Raw genomic sequence first — 15,748 nt, 5'->3', positions numbered from 1 at the left:
AACACAAGGATGTGTCATCTTTTTTTAGCATTTGCCAAGTTCTGGTTTCTTTTCGCCATATTGCATATTGCAGAAAGGAAATAGATGGTAGGCAGGATCAATTAAATAAAAACGACTAATGTGCTCTTGATCCATGTTCCCAGGAGCAGAGTCCAGGGCCTGCACTGGGTTTCTCCTCTGAACATGGTGGAGCCCTGAGCAAGTAATGGTGCCAGCTAACAAAACAGTGTGAGAAATTATAAACCACAGACAACACTAAATGAAAGATTATTGATGATGTAGCTTTAGCACCTTTTTCCCTGTTGTAATTTTTGGGGTGCTTTTTTTAGTTTTTTGGGTCAGTGTTTTTTTTCTAGATTCTCTCCTATTTTTAATTCATTCCTATTAACTTAAAACTCACTAAAGTTTATGCTCTCCCCTAGGCCCACAGCTCTCACCAGGAAACTTTGAAAACCAACCAGCCAGGGAAGGTTGGTTTCTCATGTTCAAGGGCTTTTGGTAACACTAGAGCTAGAGCATTCCCAGGTGTCCTCCCTACTCCATCCACCAAGGGTCCCATTTATTTCAAGAGATTATCATGCTATACAGCTGACTCTTCACAAAGAATCAAACTCATTCTGTGAATTAAAATGTCATTTGAGGCCATAGAGCCCAAGATGTGAAAAGGAGAATGTGGAGTGATAGATGATGTTTTTGCCCTGTTGGTAGGGGATCTAGTTATGATTGTCTCCCACATCACTGAAAAGTAATTCTCCTGGTCTGTGCAGCCCTGAAAAGATAGGTAACTATGGAAATGAATGATCACAGTGCACCTTAAAATGTGAGAGGACATTTGCTTCAGTATCCTTAGCAAATGGTTCTAATCTCCATGGTCCTTTATCTGTATCTGTTCTCTTGTTCACAAGGATTTTGCTACTTCAAGATTAAGATTCATTGGACCCAAATAGCATTGTGCTCTGGAGTCATTTATCCTCAGATTGGCCCTGGTGGGACCCAGCAATACAGTCAGCTTTCACAGGGAAGAAATCTCTGGAGTGGGCAATAAGTAAATGGTTATAACTCCAGGAAGGTTTGTCATGGTAGGTGGGCTTCTCTACAGTTGGCTTTCTCATGTGCTGGTAGAGTGCCCCCATAGTAACAGAATGAATTCTTTTTTTTTTTAGAGACAGAATCTCACTTTGTCGCCCTCTGTAGAGTGCTGTGGCGTCACAGCTCACAACAACCTCCAGCCAACCTCCAGCTTTTGGGCTTAGGTGATTCTCTTGCCTCAGCTTCCTGAGTGGCTAGGACTACAGGCACCTGGCTATTTTTTTGTTGGAGTTTGGCCAGAGCCAGGTTCAAACCCACCACCCTCAGTATATGAGGCCAGTGCTCTACTCACTGAGCCACAGGCACTGCCCAATGAGTTCTGTATATATATATATATATTTTTTTTTTTTTTAGTTCTTTTTTCCTATGATGTTAATCAAAGAATGATTGTGATGATGAGACTAATTAGTGAGCTTCATTATTAACAGTTTCCATTTGAGACTTGCCCGTGATAATCCTAAGTGGTTAATTGTTAACTAATAGGTTTACTCTATTCCCATTTCCCCATGCAGTTTGTGTGCTGTGATTTTTGTCTCTCTCCAGTCCTTTCTACTTTCATACCTTACTATATGGAAATTTCACTGAAAAAAATCACAGAATTCACTTTGCAAACATCTGGTGCACATTGACAGCCTGAAATTCTGGTCTAGAATTCACAGTGTTTTGATTTCTAGAAGTCCTGCTCTTCTGGGATACAGGTGACCTGTCTAAGCTGTGTTCTATGAGAGCGCCTCTCCTTGTGCCTGCTCTAGGATTCTGCTTCCCTTGCTCCTCTTACTTGCTCACCTTTCCCACTCTCCCAAACTTGGTAATTCATTGTATAAATTGTTTTAAACATGTGTTCACACACACTGCAAGGTACTTTGTGTAGATAAATTGCAACCTTACTGCTGAGGGGGATTTCTTACAGGCATAGACCAATGTACTCATGCTTAGAAGATCCATAATTATACATTCCCACTCTGTCCCCACTTCTGGCAGGTAGTGAGAGCTCCCCTCCTAAAAAAAATATAAATAAGAGAAAACTTGATTATGAGTTTTTTTGGCAGGCAGAAGTGGGGGCAGAGTGGGAATGTATAATTATGTACTTTTATAACCTTTGCTTCTACCTAAGGATAGTCCTGCCTTTCTGGGGGATCACTTAAAACCCTGTTCCTCTAAGTTTGAGATATAGGTATTAACATCCTTTGAAATGAAGTCACCCTAGGCACATTTGTTGCATCATTACTTTCTCAATTTCAAGGTGCATTGAAGAGCCAGAAACATTCCTTAAAGATATGCCACCCACAATAGCAGGTTAAATGTAGCTAACGCAACCTTAAATGAGCTTCTCTAAAAGTACAGGAAAATACTTACACGTGGTTTGTTTTGGAGCACAGGTAATATGAAAACTACCAGTGCAATGCCAAAAAAATAAAAGACTCCTCTGCTCCTAAGTACAGTTGCTCCCTGATTATTTACATCAGTGGAGGGGACTATTAGTATAGATAACAGAAAACCATACTTAATTTATCTACTTGAATTCTCAAAGCTATGAGTCAACATAATGCCAGAAAACTGTGTCAAATAGAATCCCAGACCTTCTGTAAATCAGCTACAACATAAAAAAAACCTGAGGGTGAAAGTCTGTACATGCAGATATCTAAGCAGAAATCTTGATATGTAAAGAAATATTTATATTACCTTGAAATGAGCATTCTGTATAACAAGTACCAAGGTTGTTCTTTCTTTAAAAGTGATCACAGTGCACCTTAAAATCTGAAGCCTCTAATCCTTGTTTTTATTTATTTATTTTATCTTTAAGTCCGAAGTCTTTAATCTTTGTTTTTATTTATTTATTTATTTATTTATTTATTTTTGAGACAGAGTCTCAGTATGTCACCCTCAGTAGAGTGCTGTCACATCACAGCTCACAGCAACCTCAAACTCTTGGGCATAAGTGATTCTCTTGCTTCATCCTCCCAAGTAGCTGGGACTATAAGCGCCCACCACAACACCTGGCTATTTTTTGTTGCAGTTGTCATTGTTATTTAGCTGTCTTGGGCCAGGATCGAACCCTCCACCCTCAGTGTTTGTGACTGGCGCCATAACCACTGTACTACGGGTGCCAAGCCTAATCTTTGGTTTTAAAAATACATTTTGGGTGAAAATTTTCTAAAGAAATCTTTAATTGCACTAAATCTTACTGAGTCCTACTTCAGGATTATTGGAAGAGAATTAGAAACGTCATCTTAATGTCTTTTGTGCTTTATCACAGTAAAATCCATCTGGCATTTTCAACTTCTCAGTAGGGCCTAAACTGGTCTCTGTTATATACCTTGCTCCTCATAATCAAGTTTTCTCTTTCTTACATTTTTTTAGGAGTTGAGGTCTCATTGTGCTTTGCAGGCTGACCTCAAACTCCTGGGCTCAAGGGATCTTCCTAGCTGAGCCTTCCAAGTAGCTGGGACCACAGGTGCATGCCACCATGCCTGGTTTATTTTCCTTCCATTTACCTTTCTCCTTTAACTGTAGAAATGAGTAAAAGAAACTTAAGCACATTACCATACTTGCACAGGCTCTTTGGGAGGCAAATTACTTAACCACATTCAGTGAATTTTATAATGATATAATCAGAATGCCTAAAATAAATAATTTCCTTAACTAAGTATCACCTAAGGAAGCTTGCCAATCTTTCTTCCCAGTCTTTTCTTAACATTTTTAAGAATTTTTTTTCCTAAAAAGGAACATGCCAAGTCAAAAGTGCTTGAGATGACAAGGAAAGACAGACACCATTGTGTGTCTGTGACTGAGATTTGAAAGAACCAACATCTTTCAGTTACTTTTAATCATTTGACTTAATAAGAACTTAAAATTCTGTCAGCATGGATGAAATGTTCATCTTTTCTCTTAATGTGGTCCACAGGCATATCATCCTATCCAAGCCTTTGGGGCACTTGACTCAAGAAGATGGGGAACTCCATGTCGTGTAATTTTTTGTCTAGAAATAAACATGGTCAGTTTGGGTAGGCTTTTAACATTTGCTTTTATGCCTTGGATTTTCATAGTGGCCTTTCACTTCTAATCTTTGCCATAATCCATGACGTGTCATTCTCTTTGTTATCTTCACATATGTCATTTCTGGAATAGGGCTGTTGAGTTGTGCATTGAGGCTTAGAAGGATCAAGAGCATCTGCTGATTTTTATTATCTGGATAACAGTAAGGGTCCTTTGATTCTCCTTGATTATTCTTAGTCTAGGTAGGTATCTGTCTTTATAAAGTAGGTAATATTTAGCAAAAAGGGATGCAATTGGTTCTATCATGATAACTAATACTGTTAGCGTAAACATTAAATGGATATTCATGTGTGCTACTGCTATTTTTACAAGCATTTTTTTCAGGTAAATATATCTGAAGGACAGTGATGAGCAAAAGTATTTCTGAAAGGTAGAGATTACTCCAGTCTTCAGGGAAAAGGTTTTCCTCTTCAGAGACATTCATTTACTTCATGATTTGCAATAATCAATTTGATAATTGTTGTTGACTTACTGGCTCAGCTCATGAATAATGTCCCAGATTTAAACGAGTGTTGCAAAAGGATTTTAATCAGGTAGTGCTTTCTTTCCCATGGACATTTGTTTTGCTTGACTATTCTGGACTTCAGCCAACTGCCAGAAAGACATTTGTAATGCTGTATATGAATAGAAGAATGTATGTTGCTTAAGTGTTCAATGGGGAAGTTTTCAACCCAGTAAAGCTCATTGTTTCCTTACCTTTTACTACTGTGCCATTCAAGATACTGAGAATGGATGACTGTCTCTCTTTTTCTCTGAGACTCTGTTTGATGGCAAGGATGAATCTCATTACTATAAATATTGTTTTCATCCCAGCCTACCTCGGCTGCTTCTGAATGAGAGGAGCCCCTTTGGTTGCTGTGAAAACTCTTGAAATACTTGATGGCTTGTTAAATTTTCATTATCTAATGTGCATTAATTTAGATACAATAGCTCTGTTGCTAGGAGAAGAGTCAGAAAGGAAGAGCTTGGCTGAGTACAGACTGCTTGTGTCACAGAAGTCAGGAAGTGTGTAGAACTTGCTGTCCTCAGAGGAAGTTTACAGTTTTGCTAGCTGGGCTGAAAACTTAAATTCTGACATCCAGAGACTATTCCCCCAGTATATGCGATGTGATATTTTGATGTTTGCTTACTCTACCATCTGTTTAAATAGCTAGAGAGGCTGAAAGGATTGAAGGCCCTTGGCTCCTATGTGGCTGAGGGTTCTGAGTTTGGAAATGTCCGTGATTTGGTACTCTTGAGGACAGAATGCATGGACTTTGTGTTGATGCATGGAAAAAGTTTAAAAAGTGCTATGCCATTTTATGTGTTCTCATTGTTTCTATAATTATTCATGCTGACATGATGTGCTGTTTGTCTCCATGGGAGCACGTCCTGCTGTTATAGATTTCCCTGGATGGGAACAGTGTGCCCCAGGTGCCGTCTCATTCCCAAAATGCACATAGTGCAGGAGTTGCTATAGTAGTACCCAAAGAAGGCTGACCTCTTCTCAAGGTTAAGAAACAGTGAGCTCTCAATTTTACATAACCCATTTAAGATTGAAGATGAACTACATTTGGTTTCCTGGGGAAGAGTTTTAGGAGCTTTATGACATGAGCCAAGTATCACTTTTATTTTAAGATGAAAATTAGAGGTCAAATGTACCTCCATAGAAAGTTAATTCTGGTCCCCTGATGTCAATTTTTATTAAAGAAAGATGAGCTGTTTCTCCTGTCCAGAGAAGGTATGAACATCTCATTTTCCAAAAACCCTCCTAACTTGTACATTCACTGAGTACTTAGTAACTGAACAGAAGGAAGCATCCAGTCAATGAGAATGTTGTGGAAACTGTTGATTATATGTCTTCCATTGAGATCACAGTCATGGTTTCAGAAATGCCTGATTTTATGGGCATCTTTAGCTTCCTGTGGTCTGTCAGACTTTTTGTCCTAGACCAGAGAGAAAGAAACATTTACTAGGATTCCATTACTTTCTAATGATTCTTCTCTTTTTTTCTTCATTAGGATACCCAAAAAGCAAAGCAATTCCTGCCTTTTCTTCAGCGGGCAGGTCGTTCTGAAGCTGTGGTGGAATATGTCTTCAGTGGTTCTCGCCTCAAACTCTACTTGCCAAAGGAAACTTGCCTTATCACCTTCTTGCTTGCAGGTAAGTCTTATGTTAAATGCTACTTCAAATATTCTTCCTAGAGCTCAGAAGTCATCCCATGCACCCTCCTTTTCTGTTTTAGATAGGCCCTAGAGCCCACTGAGATGCATTCTTTTCTAGTTGGGATATGAATCCACAATTTCTAAATTGGATCACCTGTGACTGCAGGGCCAGCAGTGGACCCTCTTCCTGTTTCTCATTTTTACAAAGCATAGGACAAAGGAATAAAGCAGCTTAAAGGCAGCATGTCACCTGATATACCTCAAGCAAAGGGAACTCTAGACTTAGAAAAATCTCAATGTTGGAATTCTCAGAATTGGCATTACCCACTTGAGAGCAACCATTCCTGGCTTATTAGTCATGGACAGGCCTCAGAGGAGCTGAGATACCCTGTCCTTGTAGCTCCCTAAGCAGTGCCATTTGTCTCTTTTATTCTTTTCAAGTGCCATTAGGATCATAATCCTTAATGAGACCCCAGCCATGATGATACTTTCATAGGCTCCTGTGTCATAGTATTTCTTGTTGCACTAAGGTTGACATGCCAAGGCAAGCCTTGCTCCTTTCTTTGCTGACTGAATGTATGTCTCTCTTATCCTGTCTTTCCCAGTAACTTAATATTTCACAAGGCTGTGTATGCACTGTGTTCTTTGAGCAATTTACATTTATGCATTCAAGAAAGAAACTGCTTCATTTCTTTGCCCCTGGCAAATAATAGTTATTTATTTCCACTCAATACTTCACAGAGACTGTGGTCTTTGAGGGGAAGCTGTCATTTCACTTCCACACACCCCCAGCTCAGCCCTACACACACAAATATTCATTCATTCACAAAGGACATATTCCATTGTGGTCCCCAGATGCACATTGCCTTTTCTGTTGCCTCAGCACTTCTTATGTTGAGTTCTTGAATAGAATTTGCTATGGGGAAAGAGAAACAGGAGCCATGCTTGCTGTCTTTTGCCTGATTGCCTTGGCCTCCTTTTCCTAGAAGGCACTGGTAGTTTCTTGTCTAGATAAGGGTCTCCCTCAGGCCCCAACTAAATGGATTGGGTTATGTGAGATAAATCACTCCCTGAATACATGACTATAAAGCTCGCTGCTGCTGCTGCTAGGCTGTCACTTCAAATTGAAGTTCTCTTGCACACTCTTATGAACTTGATCACCGCACAGCTCTGTGGGCTTTCTGAAGGGACTAATTGAAGTGTGACAGCAAGCTCAGGGGTAGCCATTGAAAAGAAGGACCACAACAAATCCTCTCCTTATTGAAAAGCTGTGGTTTTTCTGCAAATGTGAGTTGTAGTAAAACCAAGGGATAGCATAGTAGGGTGAAAAAGGGTCCCTTCATGGAGCCATTTGTACCTTTTTGCTAAGGTTTCTGTACTTGAGAAATTTCTTAGTGTTGAAATCCTGTCACACGGTTTGATGTACAGGCATACCTTGTTCTATTGCACTTTGCCGAAAGTGTTTACAAACAGAAGGTTGTCAGAACCTATGTCAATCAAGTCTATTGGTACTATTTTTCTAACTCACTTCATGCCTCTGTGTCACATTTTGGTAATTCTCACAATATTTCAAACTTTATTATATATGTTATGGGGATCTATAATCAGTGATCTTTGATATTACTGTATTAATTGTTCTGGGACACCACAAATCACAGCCATATGAGATGGCAAACTTAATAAATGTTGTGTGTGTTCTAACTGCTCCACCAACCAAGCAATTATCACTTATCAGAAAGCAAAATAAAGCCTGGTGCAGTGGTGCATGCTTATAACCCCAGCCACTTGAAAGAGGCTGAAATGGGTGGTGCCCGTAGCTCAGTGGGTAGGGCGCCGGCCACGCTAAAACAACGACAACTATGATGACAACAACAACAACAAAATAGCAGGCTGTTGTGGTGGGCACCTGTGGTCCCAGCTACTTGGGAGGCTAAAGAAAAAGAATCTCTTGAGCCCAAAAGTTTGAGGTTGCTGTGAGTTGTGATGTCACAGCACTCTACCCAGGGCAACAGCTTGAGACTCTGTATCACAAAAAAAGAAGAAAAGAAAGAAAGAGGCTGAAATGAGAAGGTCAACATAGTGAAACCCCCATCTCAAAAGAAAAAGAAAGTAAGCAAAACTATCTTATAGCTAATAAGGCAAAAGTTTCAGTGATATGGATAGAAGATCAAATCAACCATAATGTTGCCTTTTAAGGCAAAGCCTGATCCAGAGTAAAGCCCTAATTCTCTTTAATTTCATAAAGGCTAAAAGAGGTGAAGAAATTCCAGAAGAGAAGTTTGAAGCTAACAGTGGTTGGTTCATGACATTTAAGGAAGGAAGCCATCTCTGTAACATAAAAGTACACGGTGAAGTAGCAAATGTTAATGTAGAAGTTGTAGTGAGGTATCTAGAAGATCCAGCTAAGTGCATTGATGAAGGTGGCTACATTAAACTCAGATTTTCAATGTAGACAAAACAGCCTTTTATTGGAAGCAGGTACCCTCTAGGACATTCATAGCTAGCTAGAGAAGAGAAGCCAATGTCTGGCTTCAAAGCTTCAAAGGACAAGCTGACTTTCTTGTTAGGGGATGATGCAGCTGGTAATCTTCATTTGAAGTCAGTGACCATGGACCATTCTGAAAATCCTAGGGCCCTTAAGAATGGTTCTAAATCTATTCTGTTTGGGCTTTATAAAATGAAACAACAAAGCCTGGATGACAACACATCTGTTTACAGCATGGTTTATAGAATCTTTGAAGTCCATTGTTGAGACCTGTTGCTCATAGAAGATCTCTTTCTAGATATTATAGCTCATCAACAGTGTATCTGGTAACCCAAGAGCTTTAATGGAGATGCACAAGGAGGTTAATGTTGTTTTCAGCCCTGCTGACACAATATCCATTCTGTAGCCCGTAGATCAGGATTAATTTTGACTTTAAAGTCTTATTATTTAAGAATAACATTCTCATAGGACTATAGCTGCCAAGCCTCTTAGAAAGGATTCACCCTTCTAGATGTCATTAAGATCATTTGTGATTCATGAGAGGAGTTTATAATATCAGCCTTAATAGAGGCTTGGAGGAAGTTGATTTCCCACCTTTAAGGATGACTTTGAAGGATTCAAGACTTCAGAGGAAGAAGGAATAACAGATTTTACAGAAATAGAAAGAGGAGGGTGGCGCCTATGGCTCAAAGGAGTAGGGCACTGGCCCCATATGCTGGAGGTGGTGGGTTCAAACCCAGCCCAGGCCAAAAACAGCAAAAAAAAAAAAGAAAGATTGTTATTTATATGAAAACACCACACTGTACCCCAGAATTGCATTAATGTACATAGATATCATTAAAAAAAAAAAAAAGAAAGAAAGAAAGAAAGAGGAGTAGAATTAGAAGCCTGAAGAATTAGGAGCCTGAAGATGTGATTGAATTGCAATCTCATGATTAAACTTGAACAGATGAGTTGCTTCTTATGGATAAACAAAAAACTGATTTCTTGAGATGAAAACAACTGGTAAGATGCCGTAAACATTGTTGAAATAATAACAAAGGAATTATTCCGGTTTTTTTAGTTTTTTTTTTTTTTCTTAAGGAATTTCTGTACTGTTTTCTATAATGGCTATATGAATTTACATTCCCACCTACAACATGTAAGAGTTCTCCTACAACAAAGTATTTAGAATATTACATAAGCTGAGTGGATAAAGCAGTGGATGGGGGTTTGAGAGTATTGACTCCCAATTTTGAAAGAAATTCTACTATGGGTAAAATGCTATAAAACAGCATTGCAGGCTACAGAGGAATCTTTCATTAAAGGAGGAGTCAATCAATGCAGCAAACTTCATCATTCTGTTATTTTAAGAAATTGGCACAGCCACCCTATCTATCAGCAGCCATCACCATGACTGGTCAACAGCCTTCAAAATCAAGGCAATAACTTTTACTAGCAAAAAGATTACTGTTCTCTGCTGAAGGCTCAGATGATTGTTAGCATTTTCATCAGTAAAATATTTTTTAAATAGGGTATGCATATTGGTTTTTAGACATAATGCTATTGTACATCTAATAGACCATAGTGTATTGTAAACGTATATCCACTGAGAAACTAAAAACAATCCTGTGATTCACTTTTGTACCATATTCATTTTATCACAGTGGTCTCGAACTAAATCTGCAATATCTCTGAGGTATCCCTGTATATATTCATCCTCTGCCTATGTAGCTGAAAAACAAAATCATTCTTTTGGTAGTATAGAGCTTTGTACCAGAAATGAAAAAGAGAAACAGTATTTCTTTCTGGGGAAACTTGGCCAGATCTATATGGGAAAGAAAACATTGAAGTTCTGACTTTTGAGCTCAAAACTACCTGTATGGAATTGGCTCAGAGCACAGACCTCTCTTGGCTGGCATTTTTCTGTGGAATCCTGGTTCTTCCTTGCTTAGACACAAGCAGTCTGATCGCTTGACTCTGCATCAGCCTGTTCCTCTATGTACTTGGCATCATTCTAAGCTTAGCAATTCCAAAAGCATTTCCTGAGTTAACTTACATTCTGAAAGATAAATTACACAGAGGTAAATGCATGATAAAAATAAAAGCTTTTACGTTTTTCTCTTGCCATAGTATGTGCTGTTACATGATGCATCTTTTGGTTTCTTTAGAAACCTGGCAAGGATACAGGACATGGAAAAGTCTTAAGAGAAAGCAGAGCTTAGTTTGAATCCTAGCTTTACTATATATAAGCAAATGACTTTAGGAAGGCTATTTACCCTCTTTGAGCCTTGATGTACATGTTAGTTATAACTGGAAGTTGTTTTCTGCCTCTCAGGATTGTTGGAAGGTTTTCATGAGGTAAATCTAGAACAAGCCTACCGTGAAGCAAATAATACGTATGCTTCCTTCCCCTGGCAAAGAGTTAGTGTTTCTATAACTAGACTTTGCCTTAACTCTCAATTTGGAATGGTATGGTTGTGTACCATGTGTGCATATAGCTATGGCTCTACTATGGAGATTTTGACCTTTCTGTAATGGAAATAAATAAAAATATGGAACTGTGCCAACCTCTTTCTCTTTCTGACTAAGCTCACTGAAAGGAAGGCTCCTGGCTTTTCCCTCTGAGACTTGGGAGCAGGGAAATCTGTATTGTCCTAACACTGTCATAAAGACTACGCAGCTAAGACATACCCAGGCCTCAGGGAACTCTCAAAGTAATACAGTCATGTAAGCGAGCTGTGTAGTGTTTGACACTTGAGAGCATAGACTTATGGAAGGTACAGAAGTAGCATTGAAGAGAGAATAATTCTTTCTTTTTTTTTTTTCTTTTGAGATAGAGTCTTACTTGGTCACCGTAGGTAGAGTGCTGTGGCGTGATAGCTCCCAGCAACCTCAAACTCGAGGGGTCAAGAGATCCTCTTGCCTCAGCCTCCCAAGTAGCTGAGACTACAGGCGCTTGCCACAATGCCCAGTTGTTTTTTAGACATGGGGGTCTTGCTCTTGCTCAGGCTGGTCTCGAAACTGTGAGCTCAGGCAATCTACCTGCCTCAGCCTCACAGAGTGCTAGGATTACAGGTGTGAGCCACCGCGCCCTGCCCAAGAATGATTATTTCTTAAGGTAGAACCTCCTGCCTGAGGTTCTCGTTTCTGACTTGTGTTTTAAAGTAAAAGTGCACTGTGTTGAGAAAAAGGAGTAAGAGGAGAGGTGAGTTCTAGATAGAGGTAGCAGCCCATACCAAGTTGTAGAAGTCTGATGCATGAGAACAGCTGAGGCAGCAGCCAGAGCAGCCGCAGCCTGCACCCTCTCCCGCCCGCCCTCCGCTGCCCTCCACCCACCCTGCATCTGCCCTGAGGTCTCTTTCCCCCTTACTCCTCCTACTCCTCCACCCCTCCCTTCCTCCTCCGCCCGCCCACAGGGCCCACCTTGCCTTCCCGGCCTTCCCCCGGCCTCCCGCCCTTCCCATTCCCGCCTGTTCCCCTTTTCTCCTCAGTCGCCTCGCTCCTACAGTGACCAAAGACTCGACCACTCGAAGTCCAGCTCCCCAGAACAGTGCTCAACATGGATACCGGTGTGATTGAAGGTGGATTAAATGTCACTCTCACCATCTGGCTACTTATACATGGAAAGGAAGTTGGCGGTATCATTGGAAAGAAAGAAGAATCAGTTAAGAAGATGTGTGAGGAGAGTGGTGCATGTATCAGCATCTCAGAAGGGAATTGTCCTGAAAGAATTATCACTTTGGCTGGACCCACTAATGCCATCTTCAAAGCCTTTGCTATGATCATTGACAAACTGGAAGAGGACATCAGCATCTCTATGACCAATAGCACAGCTGCCAGTAGACCTCCAGTTACCCTGAGGCTAGTGGTTCCTGCTAGTCAGTGTGGCTCTCTCAGTGGAAAAGTTGGCTGCAAGATCAAGGAAATATGAGAGAGTACAGGGGCTCAGGTCCAGGTGGCAGGGGATATGCTACCCAACTCAACTGAGCGGGCCATCACTATTGCTGGCATTCTGCAATCCATCGTTGAGTGTGTCAAACAGATCTGCGTGGTCATGTTGGAGACTCTCTCCCAGTCCCCCCCAAAGGGCGTGACCATCCCATACCGGCCCAAGCTGTCCAGTTCTCCAGTCATCTTTGCAGGTAGTCAGGCCTATACCATTCAAGGACAGTATGCCATTCCACAGCCACATTTGACCAAGCTGCACCAGTTGGCAATGCAACAGTCTCATTTTCCCATGACGCATGGCAACACCGGATTCAGTGGCATTGAATCTAGCTCTCCAGAGGTGAAAGGCTACTGGGCAGATTTGGATGCATCTGCTCAGACGACTTCTCATGAACTCACCATTCCAAATGATTTGATTGGCTGCATCATCGGGCGTCAGGGCGCCAAAATCAATGAGATCCGTCAGATGTCTGGGGCGCAGATCAAAATTGCAAACCCAGTGGAAGGATCTACTGACAGGCAGGTTACCATCACTGAATCTGCTGCTAGCATTAGCCTGGCTCAATATCTAATCAATGTCAGGCTTTGCTCGGAGACGGGTGGCATGGGGAGCAGCTAGAACAATGCAGATTCATCCATTATCCCTTTCTGCTGTTCACCACCACCCATGATCCATCTGTGTAGTTTCTGAACAGTCAGGGATTCCAGATTTTAAATAGTTTGTAAATTTTCAGTTTCTACACACTTTATCATCCACTCATGATTTTTTAATTAAAGCGTTTTAATTCCTTTCTCTGTTCAGCTGTTAATGCTGAGATCCATCCATATTTAATTTTATAAGCTTCTCCCTGTTTTTTTTTATTTTTGTTTTTGGTTTTTTCTTTTTTTTTGGCTCATGAATTTTTCTGTTATGGAAATGTAAGAGTAGAATATTAATACATTTCAGTTTAGTTCTGTAATGTCAGGAATTTTTCAAAAAAATTAAAAGATGGACTAGAAAAAAAAAGAAGTCTGATGCATGTGCATGCCTCTGGACAACCACTCATCCTTGGCTATTGGTGGAGTGAAAAGAGTAAGGAGGGTGAGGATGAAGCTGAAAACTCAGGAGCTAGGGTTTTTTCCTTGAATTATGCTATGGACCCTCAGAGTCACTGGAAGGTGTTATGCGTGGGCATCACATGCTCAGATTCGGGTTAAGAAAGTTCATTTTAGTGGGTACATAGGAATTAATAAGGCAAAACTGTGGGATAATAGTTAAGAGGCTGGAGAGTAGTGGAGACAAACAGAGGGATTTGGTCAAGTAGGAGGTAGACTTGGTAGAGTTTGGAGATTGACTTTTTAGTCAGAGATTGGGGATGATGTTGAGTGTCAGGGAGAAGGTGAAGTTCCCTAGGCTAGAGCACTCAGATAGATTGTGATGTCTACAAATTTGGGGCAACATGAAAATTATGAGCAGGTTTTAAGAAAAGATCACTGGGATTTGGTTTCAGAATGTTGAAGCTCAGCAGCGGAGCCTAGACCCAGTATTCAGGCTGGGGAGTCATCAGTATATAAGCAGTAAATTAGAGTACAAGTTTATAACCTTAGAAAATACTAACCTGTGTGGAGTAGGCTAAGGATTCATATATATGGGCAGAGAAGGCACAGTCAGAGGAATAGGAGAATCACAAGTGAGTAGTCTGTCTTCTGAAAACTAAGGCAGAGAATTCTGAGGCACATCAGCAATTTTAAGGTTTTACATTAAAAATCAAATACATAAAAACTGTGGAGTGATTTTACTTATCAATTTCAGTTAGTAAGTCACAGGTGACCTTTGTCAGTACAGTTTCATCATAGTTGAGTCAAAGGCAGATGACAGGTGATTAGGAAGTAAATGTGGGAGGTAAAGAAGAAGTTATAAAATACAGATTACTTTTCACAAGTAAATATCTAACAGAATGGAAAAGTAATGGAGAAAAGTAAAAGCTGAAGGGTCAAGGTAACTACATTTTAAGGATGTCAGCATCCTCAGTACTTTTGGAACTATAATTCTTATTCAGGCATCAAGAAGATGGCAAGTATAGTCGAAAAAGCTGTTCTATATACCTATTGTTTTCATAATACCAATTACAGAATGTAAAACTCAACAAAATCTTCTTGGCAAATGAGGTTATAAAAAAGATGGAGTGAAAGAATATCTTGGGGAATATGAGATTTAAAATGTTAAAAGCACTGGTTTGCATTCTGAGAAGGAACCAGGAAAGTCTGCAATAGATAATTAATAGAGCAGTGACCTAGAGGAGACGGAATGAATGGCATAGACAGAGAATGTAGGGGGGAGTAGCCTTAGTGAAGGAAGGACCCCTTGGTCCTCTGAGAAAAAGCTAAAAATGAGTGAAAACGCAGACACAGTATTTGTGTAGGATTGCTCGCCAGGACAATGATCGCCATTGGACAGTGTTGCAGATGTCTGTGGTGTGCACTCTCCATTATGTAAACATGGCATTCTGATGGAAATGATGTCTCTTTGCAACAAGGGAGTTGGGGTTGTGACTATCAAGGGGAACGTCCAGATAATTGTTGGGAGCACTCCCTTATATGCTGCTCTCATTAATCCCAGCCTTTTAGAGAGCCCTCTGTACTTCAAGGTGGGGTTAACACTTTCCATTTTTGTGTGGCTTTTTTGGGCAGACGGCCCCACAGCTTGATAGGGAGTGGCATTTGGCCTGAGCCAGCTGGCCTCTCTGTCACGGTTCCTGCACCCCTGTATGTGGAGTGATTGTGTGGTCAGATGGGCTAGCAGGTGGGGCCGGGGACAGTCAGCTGTAACTAACAGGTCAGTGCCTCCTGAGCACTCTTGTCCTTTGGTCCTTTGAGCACCTGGCTTAGGTTTGGTCGGTGAGGTGACCTTACACCAGAGCTGACGCAGTTCAAGGTGTCTCTGCCTGCTGCTGCAGTGGCCCCTATGTATGCTTATTTCAGTCTAAGAGGCAATCACAGTCAGTTCTTGTCCTGAGTTAGCCAGGAAGCCAAGATCCCCATGCAGCCTGCATTCTTTTCCCTC

General features: G+C 40.7%; 1 protein-coding gene and 2 pseudogenes across 3 annotated transcripts in view; all 3 read left to right on the top strand.

Moving 5' to 3' along the window:
* SND1 (staphylococcal nuclease and tudor domain containing 1) overlaps nt 1-15,748 on the top strand; it is a 458,234-nt gene that overhangs the window by 287,326 nt on the left and 155,160 nt on the right. Inside the window, exon 15 of the mRNA XM_012805151.2 lies at nt 6,147-6,288. Within this exon, the coding sequence (XP_012660605.1) occupies nt 6,147-6,288 (142 nt within the window). The remainder of the gene's footprint in view (nt 1-6,146; nt 6,289-15,748) is intronic.
* LOC100961736 lies at nt 12,204-13,497 on the top strand (annotated as a pseudogene). The gene has a single exon (XR_001161287.2). The product of XR_001161287.2 is annotated as a poly(rC)-binding protein 2 pseudogene (transcript).
* Nucleotides 12,620-13,506, top strand: LOC111725321 (annotated as a pseudogene). Its single transcript, XR_002773407.1, has one exon. The product of XR_002773407.1 is annotated as a poly(rC)-binding protein 2 pseudogene (transcript).

Source organism: Otolemur garnettii, unplaced genomic scaffold (assembly GCF_000181295.1).
Source record: "Otolemur garnettii isolate 467f Iridium unplaced genomic scaffold, OtoGar3 scaffold00037, whole genome shotgun sequence".
Lineage (NCBI taxonomy): Eukaryota > Metazoa > Chordata > Mammalia > Primates > Galagidae > Otolemur > Otolemur garnettii.
The sequence above is the reverse complement of the archived record's forward strand: the minus strand, read 5'-3'. Positions and strand labels throughout refer to the sequence as shown.